This window comes from Oncorhynchus nerka, linkage group LG3 (assembly GCF_034236695.1).
Source record: "Oncorhynchus nerka isolate Pitt River linkage group LG3, Oner_Uvic_2.0, whole genome shotgun sequence".
Classification (NCBI taxonomy): domain Eukaryota; kingdom Metazoa; phylum Chordata; class Actinopteri; order Salmoniformes; family Salmonidae; genus Oncorhynchus; species Oncorhynchus nerka.
The window spans coordinates 26932633-26950423 of record NC_088398.1 but is presented as its reverse complement, the minus strand read 5'-3'; the positions used below and the strand labels follow the sequence as shown (position 1 = coordinate 26950423).

The 17791-nt window shown below is 44.0% G+C and overlaps 1 protein-coding gene across 1 annotated transcript; it reads left to right on the top strand.

Moving 5' to 3' along the window:
- Nucleotides 1–202: 202 nt before the first annotated feature.
- Nucleotides 203–14808, top strand: LOC115141338 (prolyl 3-hydroxylase 3-like). The gene is made up of 16 exons (XM_029680100.2): nt 203–583; nt 870–1054; nt 1491–1649; nt 2195–2387; nt 2908–3039; nt 3276–3418; nt 5528–5617; nt 5752–5804; nt 5918–5997; nt 6202–6329; nt 8169–8264; nt 8386–8536; nt 9001–9118; nt 12808–12883; nt 13212–13352; nt 14179–14808. Exons 1-16 carry the CDS (start codon nt 271–273, stop codon nt 14356–14358), a joined length of 2238 nt encoding a protein of 745 aa, XP_029535960.1. The 5' UTR covers nt 203–270; the 3' UTR covers nt 14359–14808.
- Nucleotides 14809–17791: the final 2983 nt, after the last annotated feature.

Sequence of the window (17791 nt, the reverse complement as noted above, 5' to 3'; positions counted from 1 at the left end):
TACAGTGTTATGAATGAGTGTGTACAGACTGTAGGCAAGTACATTAAGCTAGACTATAATATTATTTTAGCATTATTTTAGTGCTTCCAAACAATGCTATTTACCGTGTCAACAAATCTACTTTCAAGTGTACTGCCTCTTTCCTTTTCTCCACCCATCCCACTACTTCTCCTCCCCTCATCACTACCATGCACGTCTTTCCTGCCTTCCCCTACTTTCCTCTGGCCCTGTCCCTCCCCCTCTCCTTCTCAAAAATAACTACGGCGTACCATGGCGCTTTGCGCAAATCACAACTCTGTCTACGTGGCGCTGCACATCTCTCTTATTCACTCTCTTTTCTCATTCTTCTATTTAACCTCTCCTGTTGCAGGCATCGGGTCTTCTGCAGGATCTGCGTCCGGACTCATAACCTCTTACGATGTTTTGTATTATACCGGGGTCCGTGCATACTTTAGCGAGGAGTGGGAGAAAGCTGCGGAGCTGCTCGAAAAGTCGATGTCTACCCGGGAGGCTCTATTTCGTACCCGACGGCAGTGCCATAAAGAATGTGTGCCAGCGGGATATGACAGGCTCCCAAAACTGGGTATGTGTGTGTTTACTGTGTTGTATGTGTTCGGGTTCATAGGGAATGTATGATAGAGAGTATGTCTCTCTGTCTCCACCTGTGTGTGCTCTGTGCATGCATGAAATATATTAAATCACAAGTTTCTGTTTGCCACTTACATTCACAACTTGCATTAGGGCCTGGATATCAAATCAAATATCTCCCAGGAGTCAGTGATGACACTATCTATGGTCATGAGTGCAAGACAGTCCTGGTATGGTACATTCCAGTAATGTAGTGTGTGTGTGTGTGTGTGTGTCCTCAGACACAGAGAAAGGGAATGTGTGGGACCTATGGGCAGTGGACTGGGTCCAGCGGCGGGCTGAGTGTGTGCGGTTCTGTTTGGGACGGGCTGTCACTCCTGCAGGACAGCTTCCCGTGTCTGCCGACATCGAGTATGAGTTTAGCACCCGGAACCCCTATAACTTCCTGCAGGTGGTCTACTGGAAGGTAACTGTTACCATACTCACCTGCTGTTTCATTATGTTCCTGTGCATATGTGTGGCTGACGGTTGAATTATAGCTCTGAAGAGCTAATTGCATGTTAAAGCAACTACATAGGTTATTCCACTGGTCGTTAGTTACACTGGTATAAGGCATATATGATGTAATGTGCCAGCTCACTTTACTACATACTGTAGCGACAATATCCTACAACTACAGCTGTGGTCTTCGTGCACTCTAGCTCATCTGGACTTTTGACTTTTCTTCGTCATCGTCTACTTCCTCCTCCTGTTATTGTTTCCTCCTCCCCTCTTTCTCCTCCTCCTCTGTCTTCTACCTCGTTCTCGCTCTCTTTCCCCTCCTCTCCTGCCTTCTGCTCTTCCTCCCTCTCTTCATCGTTTACCTCGTTCTCTATCAACTCCCCCCTTCTCTTCTTCCTCAGCTAGGGAAAGTACAGAAGGCAGCGTCAGCAGCCCACACGTTCTTCGTGGCCAACCCCAGTCACCTGGAGATGAGGAACAACATTGAGAAGTATAGACGGATGGAGGGAGTAACAGAGGACGCATTCCAGGATAGAGAGATGGAGACAGAGAAACACTGGGTAATAAAAAAGATTGGGAGAGGAGGAGGGTTGTGTGTGTGTGTGTGTGTGTGTGTATCTGAGAAATGGTCAAATAAATGGTAGATTGGATGCATAAATAAGTATTTCTTACAACAAAATTCATGAATATTCTTTGATTCCCACATGTGGCCTGAGGGTTCAAATTCCTCTCTCTGGGCTTCACCTTAAGTACCTAACCAATCGTAAAAGCCCTTTGGGCTCACACAGTAAGCTCTGCATGCACCCACAGCATTCCTGAAAACATGTTACTAATGGAGTGTACTATAAATGAGAATACATCATGTGGACTTCACTGGACTTTTTGATATCACTAAAGCCTAACAGTAAAAAATAAAAATGCAGTTCATTCCACTGCTTTGTTTTGCTTGTCTCCAGCAAGTCTCCGTGCTTTCCGTGCTTACTATGCCCATTAGGAGTATAGGCCATCGACGACTGTTCTTGATGTTTACCAATTATAGCCAACCTTTCCAGCTAACATTCGTCCCTCCTCTTAACCCTAACTTCCATCCCTCTATTAACCACAGGCCCTGTACGACTCTGCCCTCACCTCTGAGGCCTCCTCTGATTGGACGCACGCCGTGGAGAAATGGATGGAATGTGTGAACGAGACACTGAGACAGACTGATGAGTGCAGGGCGCAGTGTGAGGTCGCCTCACAGCGGCTCCCTGAGAACAGAGGAGAGGACGGAATGGACGGGGTGTTTGAGAAGGCTGCAGGTGAGAAAAACATGTTTGTTTGTTTAAAAATGTATATATTTTAAGGGTTTTATATATCCTTGTTGAGATCGGACAGTGAAGAGGACAGAAAAAGTATGAGCGATTGTGAGTCAGAAGGGCATGGTTCGGATTTGAACCCATGCTGACATTGGAAGCTGGGTTGTACATGTGGCACTAACTACTGGACCACACAGGTTACGGGAAAAACATGTTAGTGTTCATGAAGCTGGTTGTCTATGCAGGGCTATAGCTCACTCATGGCTAGTAGGCTGAAAATGTCTGTACGGTGATAGTGTTATATAGCATTATAAAGGCCTTATTACAGGGGGAGTGTTACCAAGACAGCTGACTGTAAACAGTATAATGTCACGCAGTGCATCATTTGTTTGGTCCAAAACAAAGCAAAGATTGTAATTAGTTTGACATGTATAGGATACTACTATTTTTATTCTTATGCTATTCTCTACTTTTCTCATCTTTCCTTCTCCTTATCGTGTGATTTGTATCTCCTGTCCCCCAGCACTCTCCCTCTCCCTCCTGTCCTGCCAGCAGGCCTGTGTGACTCAGGTGGCAACGCGACCCGGAAGGATTTCAGCCCAGGAGGACTTCCTACCCACACAGCTGGAGCATCTACACATCGCACAGTTCAAAGGTTAGACAGGGGAACGGTCATATCTGAAGTTACAGTAATGACCACATGATGACGCTAACGACAATTATGATGGTAACTCTGCTTCTACTGCAGCTGATGATACTGGCCTGACTATGGCACCTGAAAAAAATGTATTATTTCAAAAAGGCTCTGGTGTTTCATACAGGAGTTGACATATATCTAGTGAACAACCAAAGCTCATTTCCCTCCCTCTCTCTCTCACCTATTTCCGGCAGCGGGCGATCTAGGAGGAGCGGTGCGTTCTCTGCGGTCTCTCCTCCTGTTCTACCCCTCAGACAAAGACTCCCTCAGTAATCTGGAGCTCTACACAGAGACACTGGGGGGTGACACTGAGGCACATGGGACAAAGCCCTCCCAGGTACTACTGGTGCTCAGCATAAAATGAACAACCCCTAGCCTGGCCCAATAGGGAGGTTTCATTTTATAAACAACACTCAAATTTTATAGATACATTATTGTATCTTACTCTGTGAAGACCAGTATATTGGTGTTCTCCATAGGCATCACTCTTTTAATTAAATTAAAATGTGTGTGTGTGTATGTATGTATATATGTATGTACATACATACATACATACAGTGGTGAGAACAAGTATTTGATACACTGCCGATTTTGCAGGTTTTCCTACTTACAAAGCATGTAGGGTCTATTTTTTTTTATCATAGGTAAACTTCAACTATGAGAGACTGAATCTAAAACAAAAATCCAGAAAATCACATTGTATGATTTTTAAGTAATTAATTAGCATTTTATTGCATGACATCAGTATTTGATAATCAGAAAAGCAGAACTTAATATTTGGTACAGAAACCTTATTTTGCAATTACAGAGATAACACACTGGCAGCAGGGATTTTGGCCCACTCCTCCATACAGACCTTCTCCAGATCCTTCAGGTTTCGGGGCTGTCGCTGGGCAATACGAACTTTCAGCTCCCTCCAAAGATTTTCTATTGGGTTCAGGTCTGGAGACTGGCTAGGCCACTCCAGGACCTTGAGATGCTTCTTACAGAGCCACTCCTTAGTTTCCCTGGCTGTGTGTTTTGGGTCATTGTCATGCTGGAAGACCCAGCCACAACCCATCTTCAATACGGTGCAGTCGTCCTGTCCCCTTTGCACAAAAGCATCCCCAAAGAATGATTTTGTTTGGTTTCCACCTCCATGCTTCACGGTTGGGATGGTGTTCTTGGGATTGTACTCATCCTTCTTCTTCCTCCAAACACGGCGAGTGGAGTTTAGACCAAAAAGCTCAATTTTTGTCTCATCAGACCACATGACCTTCTCCCATTTCTCCTCTGGATCATCCAGATGGTCATTGGCAAACTTCAGACGGGCCTGGACATGCGCTGGCTTGAGCAGGGGGACCTTGCGTGCGCTGCAGGATTTTAATCCATGACGGCGTAGTGTGTTACTAATGGTTTTCTTTGAGACTGTGGTCCCAGCTCTCTTCAGGTCATTGACCAGATCCTGCCGTGTAGTTCTGGGCTGATCCCTCACCTTCCTCATGATCATTGATGCCCCACGAGGTGAGATCTTGCATGGAGCCCCAGACAGAGGGTGATTGACCGTCATCTTGAACTTCTTCCATTTTCTAATAATTGCGCCAATAGTTGTTGCCTTCTCACCAAGCTGCTTGCCTATTGTCCTGTAGCTCATCCCAGCCTTGTGCAGGTCTACAATTTTAACCCTGATGTCCTTACACAGCCCCCTGGTCTTGGCCATTGTGGAGAGGTTGGAGTCCGTTTGATTGAGTGTGTGGGCAGGTGTCTTTTATACAGGTAACGAGGTCAAACAGCTGCAGTTAATACAGGGAATGAGTGGAGAACAGGAGGGCTTCTTAAAGAAAAACTAACAGGTCTGTGAGAGCCGGAATTCTTACTGGTTGGTAGGTGATCAAATACTTATGTCATGCAATAAAATCCAAATTAATTACTTAAAAATCATACAATGTGATTTTCTGGATTTTTGTTTTAGATTCCGTCTCTCACAGTTGAAGTGTACCTATGATAAAAAGTTACAGACCTCCACATGCTTTGTATTTAGGAAACCCTGCAAAATCGGCAGTGTATCAAATACTTGTTCTCCCTACTGTATATATAGATAGATAGATATTGGTCGCATACACATATTTAGCAGATGTTATTGCGGGTGTAGGGACATGCTTTAGTTAATGATCCAACAGTGCAGTAGTATTTAACAATTCACAACAACACACACAAATCTAAAAGTAAGAGAATGGAATGAAGAATTGACTAGAATACAGTATATACATATGACATGAGTAAAACTGTATGTAAACATGTTATTGCGGGTGTAGGGACATGTAAATATTTTATAAAATATATTTTTATTTTTATTAAAGTGACCAGTGTTCCATTATTAAAGTGACCATTGATTCCATGTCTATGTACATAGGGCAGCAGCCTCTGAGGTGTGTCTAAGCTTCGGTCTCTGTCTTTATATACTCAGGAGATAGCCAGGTATGTGAGCCGCTCACTGCAGGAGAAAAAGCTACTCTACTTCGGAATGGAAAACCTCAACTTTAATTTCACCGACCCGGTATGATGACGTTGTTTATTGATTATCGCTGGTTCTGGTTTGGCTCAGAGCCATAAAGTAGCTACTGTATATCAAGGCTATAGAAAAAAAAATACAGCACTTTGTTCCTTTTGTGTTTTTGTCCTCCGATATAGGATCTCTGGACTCCAGAGGAGGTTGTTCCTGAGTTGCTGAGAGACACATGGAGGTAGGAGGAAAAGTGAAGGAGAAAGTTCATGCAAAAGAGGACGGGATTGTGGAGAGAAAGAGGCTTTGAAGTGCCTTTGGGCGGTTGAAAGCCATTTCCTTTTTGATTTCCAGAGCAGAAAAGGAAGTGCTGAATGAGAAATTGAAGGCGGGAGAGAAAGAGGTGGAGATGGATGATAGTGGGTTCTACGCAGGTAAGGATAAACATTAGTGTTTGGCATGTGAGAAGCACACATTGACGGATTGGCAATGGCAAAAAACATAATTGGCTCGGGTCACGGGATTGGGAAACACTCATCTGATAAATACCTCTGATTTAAATGTGTGTTTGCGTTTATGTGTGTGTGTGGACCCTTTTCCTGTGTCTCACTCACACCTCCGTTCTGTACAATCCCCAGGGGGTCCCGTTCCTCAGGTTGGTGTCACCATCAGCATGGACGACAATTCTTTAAATGGAACTAATCGCGTCGTGCTGGACGGAGTTCTAGATCAGAAGGAATGCAACACAGTACTGCGCCTAGCGACCGTAAGCTTGCATATTATTTGCTCAGAAAACCAGACTCCCTTTTAATGAGCCCTGTCCCTTTGCTGTTTCCCATTGGATGGGAAATAATAGCTGAAACTGCAATATAGTGAAAATCACACCGAGCCTATCAATGGCCATATACTGTACATTGTATATGTATATACAGTTGAAGTCTGAAGTTTACATACACCTTAGCCAAATACATTTAAACTCAGTTTTCCACAATTCCTGACATTTAGTCCTAGTAAAAATTCTCTGTCTTAGGTCAGTTAGGATCACCACTTTATTTTAAGAATGTGAAATGTCAGAATAATAGTAGAGAGAAAGATTTATTTCAGCTTTTATTTTATTCATCACATTCCCAGTGGGTCAGAAATTTACATACACTCAATTAGTATTTGGTAGCATGCTTGGGGTCATTGTACATTTGGAAGACCCATTTGCGACCAAGCTTTAACTTCCTGAATGATGTCTTGAGATGTTGCTTCAATATATCCACATACTTTTCCTACCTCATGATGCCATCTATTTTGTGAAGGGCACCAGTCCCTCCTGCAGCATAGCACCCCCACAACATGATGCTGCCACCCCCGTGCTTCACGTTTGGGATGGTGTTCTTCGGCTTGCAAGTGTCCCCCTTTTCCTCCAAACATAACGATGGTCATTATGGCAAACAGTTTTATTTTTGTTTCATCAGACCAGAGGACATTTCTCCAAAAAGTTCCATCTTTGTCCCCATGTGTAGTTGCAAACTAGTCTGTCGTTTTTATGGCGGTTTTGGAGCAGAGCAGCATCATTAAATAGTACCTGCAAAACACCAGTCTCAACTTCAACCGTGAAGAGGTGACTCCGGGATGCTGGCCTTCTAGGCAGAGTTGCAAAGAAAAAGCCATACCTCAGACTGGCCAATAAAAATAAAATATTAAGATGGGCAAAAGAATGCGGATACTGGACAGAGAAACTCTGCCTAGAAGGCCAGCATCCCAGAGTTGCTTCTTCATTGTTGACGTTGAGAAGCTGCCAGTTGAGGACTTGTGAGGCGTCTGTTTCTCAAGCTAGACACTCTGATGTACTTGTCCTCTTGCTCAGTTGTGCACCGGGGTCTCCCACTCCTCGTTCTATTCTGGTTAGAGCCAGTTTGCATTGTTCTGTGAAGGGAGTTGTACACAGCATTGTACAAGGTCTTCAGTTTCTTGACAATTTCTCGCATCGAATAGCCTTCATTTCTCAGAACAAGAATAGACTGACGAGTTTCAGAAGAAAGGTCTTTGTTTCTGGCCATTTTGAGCCTGTAATCGAACCCACAAATGCTGATGTTCCAGATACTCAACTAGTCTAAAGAAAGCCAATTGTATTGGTTCTTTAATCAGAGCAACAGTTTTCAGCTGTGCTAACATAATTGCAAAAGGGTTTTCTAATGATCACTTATCCTTTTAAAATTAGAAACTTGGATTAGCTAACACAATGTGCCATTGGAACACAGGGGTGATGGTTGCTGGTAATGTAATGGGCCTATGTAGATATTCCATTAAGAAATAGCTGTTTCCAGCTAAAATGCTAATTTACAACATTAACGATGTCTACACTGTATTTCTGATCAATTTTATATTATTTTAATGGACATTTAATTAGCTTTTCTTTCAAAAACGAGGACATTTCTAAGTGACCCCAAACTTTTGAACGGTAGTGTAGATATACTTTATGAATTCTGGCCCTGATCTTTATGGTTCTTAGGGATATGACCGAGGGGTGGATTTGGAATTCAGCAAAAGCATAAGTATTCCAACAGGGCTATAAGCTCATATCCTCCATGATGACTTCCTGTGTTGTCTCTGTCAGGCAGCTGCGTCCGCTGGGGACGGTTACCGGGGGCGACGGTCCCCACACACCCCCCATGAGAAGTTTGAGGGCCTGACTGTCCTCAGAGCTGTCAAGGTGAGAACGATGCATCTGGAGATTAAATCTACCCGTCTGTCTATCTGTCTATCTGTCGATCGCTCTCTGTCTCACATGGCCACATAGCTAATGAATAGTTGAACACTTTTCTGGTCTGCAGTTGGCTCAGGACGGCATGGTGAACCAATCAGACGCTAAGCTGCTGCATGAGATGGGGGAGAGGGTGAGAACCCTCTTGCACTCCTACTTCAGGAGCCCCTCAGGACTCCATTTCTCCTACACACATCTAGTGTGCCGCAGTGCCATCACAGGTATGGTCCACTCAAGCAATGCCCTCTATTTCTTGGAATGATGGTTCCAAAAATGTTTGGTTTCACGTCTTCATATTTCATGTTCATTTCCATCTGTTCTGTTGATTCCATTATGTATTACATTTGTGGGTCTCAATGCAAAATGGCGCAAAGCTTTCCTATTCAAATAGGGTTAAGGCCTCTAGATTTCATCACGCTTTTCCCATTTCTAGTGTAACCCAATAGCTAACCCCTGACTTGTATCAGGTGTCTTATCTGCTCTGTGTTATGTCACCCTTTGTGTTACCTGGGTGGTGTTCATTAGGGCACACAATGGGAAAACGGTCTAAAACGTTTTGCAACGGAAAACTAAAATGAGTGTTTCTTATTGGACAACTCCAGGTAGTCCCTCCCTATTTCAGTCCATTTCTCTTCCATTTGGTGCCTAATGAACATGGCCCTCTTGTGTTGTGTGTCCTGTCCAGGGGACCAGGAGGGGAGACTGGACCTGTCTCACCCTGTTCATGTGGACAACTGTCTACTGGAACCTGAGACCAGACAGTGCTGGAGAGAACCACCTGCCTTTACACACAGAGACCTGAGGTACACACACACTCATACATACGCGCGCACACACACACACACACGCAGACTGGCAAAACACATGCACACACAGAAGCATGCAGATGTCTGCACTGTGCATGCACAGACATGTAAATACACATTTAAAAAAACACACAAGACTTGGTAGTTGAGCTACTGTATATAACACCACATACACTCCCATGTGTATGTATTTGGACAGTGAAGCTAAAATGGTACATTTGGCTCTATACTCCATCAGTTTGGATTTGAGATCAAATGTTTCATGATGCGACAGTACAGAATGTAACTTTTTATTTGAGGGTATTTTCATACATATGTTTTACCATTTACACATGAAAGCACTTTATGTATTTTGTCCCCCCAGTGTGAAGAAGTCCTAAATATTTGGAGAAATTCACTTACAGCATATCAGAGTAGTCAAATGTGTAGTATTTGGTCCCATATTTCTTTCACACAATGACAACAAACACGTGACACTTACAAACTCGTTCTGTTTTGCACAATAGTAACTGAATGGTGACTGGAGATTTATTTTCTTCTAAGTGAGTAGATAAGATGTTTCTGAAAACTTTAATTAATCCTGATAATGGCAAGATTATAAGAAAAATCATTAATGAATAATTATGAGTGAGATGACGTTCAGAGGCTAACAACAAAACATGCTAACCTCTCGCCATTACCAATAATAGGGGAGGTTAGCATTTTTTTCTATATTTAAAAAAAGGTTGAAAGTCATGCGTCCTCCGATACACAACCCAACCAAGCCACGCTGCTTCTTAACAAAGGAAGACAGCCGCACCAATGTGTCGGAGGAAACACGGTGCACCTGGCAACCTTGGTTAGCATGCACTGCGCCTGGCCCGCCACAGGAGTCGCTGGTGCACGATGAGACATCCCTACCGGCCAAACCCTCCCTAACCCGGACGACACTAGGCCAATTGTGCGTCGCCCCACAGACCTCCCGGTCGCGGCCGGTTATGACAGAGCCTGGGCACGAAGCCAGAGTCTCTGGTGGTACAGCTGGCGCTGCAGTACAGCGCCCTTAACCACTGCGCCACCCGGGAGGCCGTGGTTAGCATTTTTGTGGGGGTATGATCTATATTCATGATTGTGGAGTTTTGATCATCATTATTCATGATTGTCCGTAATCATGGTAGCATCCACATTAAAGTAGAACTGTTCAGAAACATCTTCTATATTTATTTACAATGCAATTGACTCCAAAATGACACGATACATTATTCACCATTCAGTTCCTATTGGGTGAAATATAATCCGAAATCCAACCAAAACAAATTTCATGCAACAAGTTTGTAGAGTCACAAGATTGACGTGGTCATTGCGTGCTCGGAATATGGGACCAAATACTACACTTCTGACTGCTTGAATATGCTATAAGTAAATACAGTGCATTCGGAAAGTGTTCAGACCCCTTCCCTTTTTCCACATTTTGTTACGTTAAAGCCTTATTCTTAAATTGATTTAAAAAAAAACATGTTTTCTTATTCATATATATATATATATATATATATATATATTTAAATACCTTATTTACATAAGTATTCAGACACAAAGAGACTTGAAATTGAGCTCAGGTGCAGCCTGTTTCCATTGATCATCCTTGAGATGTTTCTACAACTTGATTGGAGTCCACCTGTGATAAACTCAATTGATTGGACATGATTTGGAAAGGTACACACCTGTCTATATAAGGTCCCACAGTTGACAGTGCATGTCAGAGCAAAAACCAAGCCATGAGGTCGAAGGAGTTGGATTGTGTCGAGGCACAGAACTGGGGAAGGGTACCAAAACATTTTTGCAGCATTGAAGGTCCCCGGGAGGCCTCCATCATTCTTAAATGGGAGAAGTTTGGAACCACCAGGACTCTTCCTAGAGCTGTCCGTCCGTCCAAATTGAGCAATCGGGGAGAAGGGCTTTGGTCAGGGAGGTGACCAAGAACCCGATGGTCACTCTGACAGAGCTCCATAGTTCCTCTGTGGATATGGGACAACCATCTCTGCAGCCCTCCACCAATCAGGCCTTTTATGGTAGAGTGGCCAGACGGAAGCAACCCCTCAGTAAAAGGCACATGACAACCCTCTTGGAGTTTGCCAAAAGGCAAAGAAACAAGATTCTCTAGTCTGGTCTGATGAAACCAAGATTGAACTCTTTGGCCTGAATGCCAAGTGTCACATCTGGAGGAAACCTGGCACCATCCCTACGGTGAAGCATGGTGGTGGCAGAATCATGCTGTGGGGATGTTTTTCAGCGGCAGGGACTGGGAGACTAGTTAGGATCAAGAGAAAGAGGAACGGAGCAAAGTACAGAGAGATCCTTGATGAAAACATGCTCCAGAGCGCTCAGGATCTCAGACTGGGGTGAAAGTTCATCTTCCAACAGGACAACGACCCTTAACACACAACTAAGACAACGCAGGAGTGGCTTCGGGACAAGTCTCTGAATGTCCTTGAGTTTCCCAGCCAGGCCTCCCGGGTGGCGCAGTGGTTAAGGGCGCTGTACTGCAGCGCCAGCTGTGCCATCAGAGACTCTGGGTTCGCGCCCAGGCTCTGTCGATTGGCCTAGCGTCGTCCGGGTTAGGGAGGGCCTAGCCGGTAGGGATGTCCTTGTCTCATCGCGCACCAGCGACTCCTGTGGCGGGCCGGGCACAGTGCAATTGGATACCACAAAATTGGGGAGAAAAAGGGGTAAAAATTCAACAACAACAAAAAAGTTTCCCAGCCAGAGCCTGGACTTGAACCCAATTGAACATCTTTGGATAGACCTGAAAATAGCTGTGCAGCGACACTCCCCATCCAACCTGACAGAGCTTGAGAGGATCTGCAGAGAAGAATGGGAGAAACTCCCCAAATACAGGTGTGCCAAGCTTGTAGCGTCATACCCAAGAAGACTCAAGGCTGTAATCGCTGCCCAAGGTGCTTCAACAAAGTACTGAGGAAAGAGTCGAAATGCTTATGTAAATGTGATATTTCAGTTTTATGTTTAATACATTTGCAAAAATGTCTGAACCTGTTTTTGCTTTGTTATTATGGGGTATTGTGTGTAGATAGATGAAGGGGAAAAAACAATTGAATCAGTTTTAGAATAAGGCTGTAACGTAATGAAATGTGGAAAACGTTTAGGGGTCTGAATACTTTCCAAATGCACTGTATGTCTAAATACTTATGACTTCTTCAAATCGGGGGACTAGATACATACAATGCCTTTATTTCTAAACGGTAAAACAGATATGCATGAAAATACACTCAAATGAAAGGTGACATTGTGTACAGTCGCCCTCATATGACACATTTGATCGCCAATCCAAAAGCCAAATTTAAAAACACTGCTTCACTGTCCAAATCCATACGGAGGGGAGTGTATATAAATGACATGAACAGACACTCCCATCCTGAATAAACTCAAACCAGTACGGCGGGACATCTTAATACTACCAGGGTTCGATGGTCTCCTCATTCTAAGGTAAACAAACACAGGTGCCATTCCACAGCCTAGTGTAGATTCTTGATTTCAGGCAGGAGGGTGTGAGGAAATAATGTGACATGCCTCTGACAGTGTGTTATATAGTACCATTAGATTTGTTGACTAAGCAATAGAAATGGCAACTGACAACTTTGACTAGACTTGTTGTTAAATGCCGACTAAGACCATGTCTGATTCCATTCCAGCGCTGTGCTCTATCTGAACGATGACTTTGACGGTGGGGAGCTCTTCTTCACAGACAGGGATGCCAAGACTGTCACAGTAAGTCACTTGACATTTCAAACTCAAGTACAACACTTTACACTGGCTGATCTTCACGTGAACTTTGACCTATGTCCCACCGGCCCCAGTCATCACTATCTGGCCATGCTAGAAAGGATGGAAGCACAGCTTTCTAACGTATGCAATTTGAACCTTAACCTGTTCAGTAACTGTACACCTAATATTAGCCCTAACGCTAAATTAAGAACAAATAGTTGGTGTTGTGTGTACTTAGTAAGTTCTGATGATGTTGCCTCTTCTATCCATTCTAGCATGGCCCTTATAGAGGCTACCCTTTCTGACGCTCTTGCTCTCTTTCTTTCTGTAGGCCCGGGTGAAACCCACCTGTGGTCGGCTGGTGGGGTTCTCCTCCGGTCCTGTCAACCCCCATGGTGTGACCGCGGTGACCGCTGGCCGAAGGTGTGCACTGGCCCTTTGGTTCACCAAGGAGAAGCACCACAGGGATATGGTGAGAACTGTTATTGGATTGGTTGCTCTATATAAACCTGTCCCAGATCAGATATGTTTGGCATGACAATAACCATAGGAGTTGGTAAGACAGCACAAACAGATCTGGGACCAGGCTAATGCTATAGAGTGTATTTTTTTAATTTTATTTTTTTAAAGGGAGGACCGACTGCTCGCTAGATGGTAATGTGGGAGCCACATGAGCCACAATGGCAGCCATCTTGGTAGGGAAGTGAAGTTGAAATTGGTTAGTGTTGCCCCTAACCATTTTTTTTTTAATTCATGTTTTGTATTAATGGTTAGGTAGGCGAAGCTGATCCTAGATCAGTGGTTAAGGTGAACTTCTACCACAAGCGGTGAACTTACAAAAGTGACTGCAAGGTTATTGTTTATAGCAACGTACTGTACATAGCAACAAGATCAGCTGCAGACAAACAAACAGAACATGCATGCAAATGTAATGGTTGTTTCTTTCTCATTTTTCACATCTAGCTCTGATGATTTAAAGCTATTTTCCCTATGGTAATTCACTTTTTGTTTTAGATGGCGCTTTTGAAGAATAAGTCAACGTCAGCTAGGGTTGGTAGTCAAATAACATGTGACAATAGGCACTTTTTTTATTTTACTGTTGGTCGGTTTATTAATGATCTATAATTTTAAGGTTGAACTTGAGGAAAGTTCCGGCACAATTTTCCCTAGATTCTGAAGGAGCACTTCTGCTTCCTACCCCTCTAGCCTGGATTTTGTCTGATCACGGCCGTGGTGTGAATACGGTCCATTGAACCTCACTTTACCTCACACTATTGTACCCTCTGTGCCTCATGCAGGAGAGGGAGGAGGCCGAGGCCCTGTGGGCTGCGGATGGACAGAGTGTGATGAAAGGAGGAGAAGTAAAAGAGGAGGGAAGAGAGGGCACCGCTGCCCCTGCTCGGAGTGGTAGAAGCGGAAGCCAGTCGTCGAGGAGTAGAGGGAGGGGCAGGGTGACAGGGGGAAAGGACGAGCTGTGATGAGCTGCTGTGATGGATTTAAAGACTGAACCACCCACGCTGAACAGCGGGGTAGTCCTGTTAACCTCCCCGTCCTACTTGGTGGACCGTCCCGGTCCAGCCACCAGTCCCCTCTCCCAAAAGACCATAAACTATTCTCTATTTTTACACCAGGCTTTTCAATCCCTACCCACGCTCTTTCACTTTCTCTTCCCCTCTCTCTCTCTCTCTCTCTCTCTCTCTCTCCGAGACCATTTGTGAAAGAAGGTATTTTTGTCCATCTCTCTCGCTCTCTTTCGCTCCCTCAGTCTTTCTCTTTGAGACGGTGTTGTGTGATTGTGTGTTTTTCCACCCCCTCCATTGACAATCAGTCCATTTGTGTTAGTGTTGGCCTTAGTGTTTGCTATGTAATGACCGTTACATACCTGCTGGAGAAAAGTAAAAGGAATTGAATAAAAGTTATTCAAAATGGTGGAGAGGGAGTGAGAATGGAAAAAAGCCCTTGTTGCAGATATAGAAGAAGAAGAAAAAAGCCATAGCGGAGGTGCCTCTGAAGTGGCATCTCCCCTCTGTCGGAAAGAGGTATAAGTGGGAGAGAGAGCATTTAGAAATCCCCTTTATTGGGTCAATGCTGTACATTACACACATGTACATTAAGAACATGACATATTAAACATTGACATCCACAAGAGCTCTCATACACAACCCTGTAGAAGGTTAAAAGGTCAACTCCAAACCTCCTGCATGATCAACTGTTTAACCCTTTACACCCATATCCATTCGCGGGTTGAAAAAGGCAGATTTAGAACATAGTGGCTGTACAGTAACATGCTCTCCATGACGTTAGAGCTCTGGCCCTGCGCGTCACGGCGCTATATGGGTTTTGACTGACTGCCGTTTTGAACTGGAGCACCAGCGCTCGACAAAAGAAGTTGCCCTCCCGCTAATTAGGCCACCTTTGCAAACTGTTTTGTTGTCCGAGTGAGCGAAATGCTGTACATTTTACGGTGACTCGATGTATTTTGAAAGATGCGACGTTGAGGATTATAATAAATACAGCTCTGAAAGTCATAGTCCAAATGTGCACTTCACATTTCCAAAACATGAATCTCATGTCAACGTTTCTGATCACTGTTTGATGTACAGTTACAAGATGACATGGCATCATACCCTGGGTTGTTCTGAACCGAATGAGTTTACGTTTGTTTATTGTGAAGAACATTTGCTGCGGCACACGCACCTGAATGCACCCAGGACTCCTTTCTATGCGCACCAAAATTATGATCTGTTTCTCTGAATTGCCTTGTGAAAGCATAACACTAAGATCGTACAAAACTCAGCAAGTGACGTTGGCAATAGAACAAGCTGTCAAATCATGCTCACCTGACCCAGATTGCGATTTAAAAATGGACCGTTTTTGGATTGCGTAAAAGCAACACCAGTAATTGTGTGATGGCTGTGACGCAGGGCTAGTGTTCCAAACAAAACAACCACAAGTGTGCTTACTCTAGTTCCTCGGCGGCACAGCTAGGAGAGCATTTTTCCAGGAATATCTTATAACGCTTAACGTATCTAGAGTATTTTCTGATTTCGTTATTAACAAATGCGGCCGGCGAAAAGTACAGTAAATGTCAAATGCGCATAAACTCAACAGTGTAATGTTTCAAATCAGTCTTGTGTCCGTTGAACTGTTGCGTACTCACCTTCGGTCTAATAATTTCCCCATTATCTACAAACTGTTCCCTTTCTATTGCTACCATGGTTATGCATATGGTTTTCATATTTGTTCTGGAATAAATATTTCAATTTAGCCCTATCCATATAAACCAATTCCCACGAGTGTAAAGGGTTAAAACATCAACTGCATTTGACTAGAGAGACTGAGGGAGAAGTGGGGGGGTTGAGATAATAGGTGTGGATTCGTAGATTCCATTTACCGATTTCTTCAGGGCCAGGCTGCCCTTGAACTCTGTGGAGATGAAGACCATGAAACTAAGAGAGGGTTAATGTGTGAGTGTCAGAGATGGAGGGGAGGTAGAGAGAGGCAGAGGAGGGGAAGGGATGAGAGAGGTAGACACACAAGGAGAAATAGATGTCACACCTGTTTAGGGACTAGACCGTGCAGTACAGAAACACTGACATAGAAAGGGAAAGACAAAGAGGGAGGGGGAGATAGACAAAGCTCTGCAATGCACAAAAAAACTGATGCTTTGTGGGGAGAGACGGAGAGAGAGGTATGCAGAAGGGGGGTAGAATGAGAGATTACCGTTAATCCCTCATAAATGAGTGCATTTGTTTATGAAGTTTAGGAAATCTCTCCCATTTAGAATATGGAATCATAATCCAACTAGAATTCATTTCATAATTTACATCCAGTCTGACACACTCACTCACTCCCATTTTCTCTCCCATTTAAACACCCCCATTTATATCTCCCCCTCCTCGCATTACTGAGTCACGGCCAGTCAAGCACTGTTTACGACCCATATTAACTCCCCCCCCCCCCCGTGATAATCCGCGGGTGCTGCAGAATTGGGTCGACTGGCCCGTTAATGGAGTCCTGGTTTTAACCGCTTCCATCCCGTAGCCTACCCTCTCCAGCCGGTGCATTCCCAAAAAGGCCCCGATAATCTGTGTTTAAACAGGCGTACATCTACATCACGCATCTCAAAGCATCGTCACACTGTCGCCCCACTTTCTAGCGTCAAATGATGTGTCTACATGTGTATGCAAGTGATGTGCTGTATATCGGCTGTACTTCATCTGTTGAATATCACACGATTAGTAATCAATCCCCCAAAACAAATTGATATAAAATATAACGTAAAAGGAGTCTTGGGCCAGATAGTAAAAGCATCACCACCGTATCATTTAAATGCGTAAAGGAACACGTCATTTGAATGTGTTGAAACATTTTCTCTATGGTTTGATGTGATGGTGTTTTCCACAGATATAGGACTGTTCTCATTCTATTTCTACAGTGGTTCCTCTAATTGAGGAAAGGACACACAACCATGTAACATGCAGTATATACACCTAGGTATACAAAACATTAGGAACACCTCCTCTTTCCATGATGTAGACTGACCAGGTGAATCCAGGTGAAATGTTGCTTGCTAAATACACTTCAGTCAGTGTAGACGAAGGGGAGGAGACGGGTTAAAAGAAGGATTTTTTTAAGCCTCGACACCTAAGACTTTGGATTGTGTGTGTGTGTGCCATTCAGAGGGTGAATGGGCAAGACGAAACATTTAAGTGCCTTTGAACGTGGGGAAGGTAGTAGGTGCAAGGCGCACCGGTTTGTGTCAAGAACTACAACGGTGCTGGGTGTTTTCACGCTCAACAGTTTTCCGGTGTGTATCAAGAATGGCCCACCAGGAGGACATCCAGACAACTTGACAAAACTGCGGGAAGCATTGGAGTCAACATGGGCCAGCATCCTTGTGGAACGCTT

Coding starts and splice junctions, on each gene's coding strand:
- LOC115141338 (XM_029680100.2), top strand. CDS start 271: ATGGCGCTTTGCGCAAATCACAACTCTGTCTACGTGGCGCTGCACATC. Junction 3,419..5,527: donor ATGGGACAAAGCCCTCCCAG/GTACTACTGGTG, acceptor TTATATACTCAG/GAGATAGCCAGGTATGTGAG. Junction 5,618..5,751: donor ACTTTAATTTCACCGACCCG/GTATGATGACGT, acceptor CCTCCGATATAG/GATCTCTGGACTCCAGAGGA.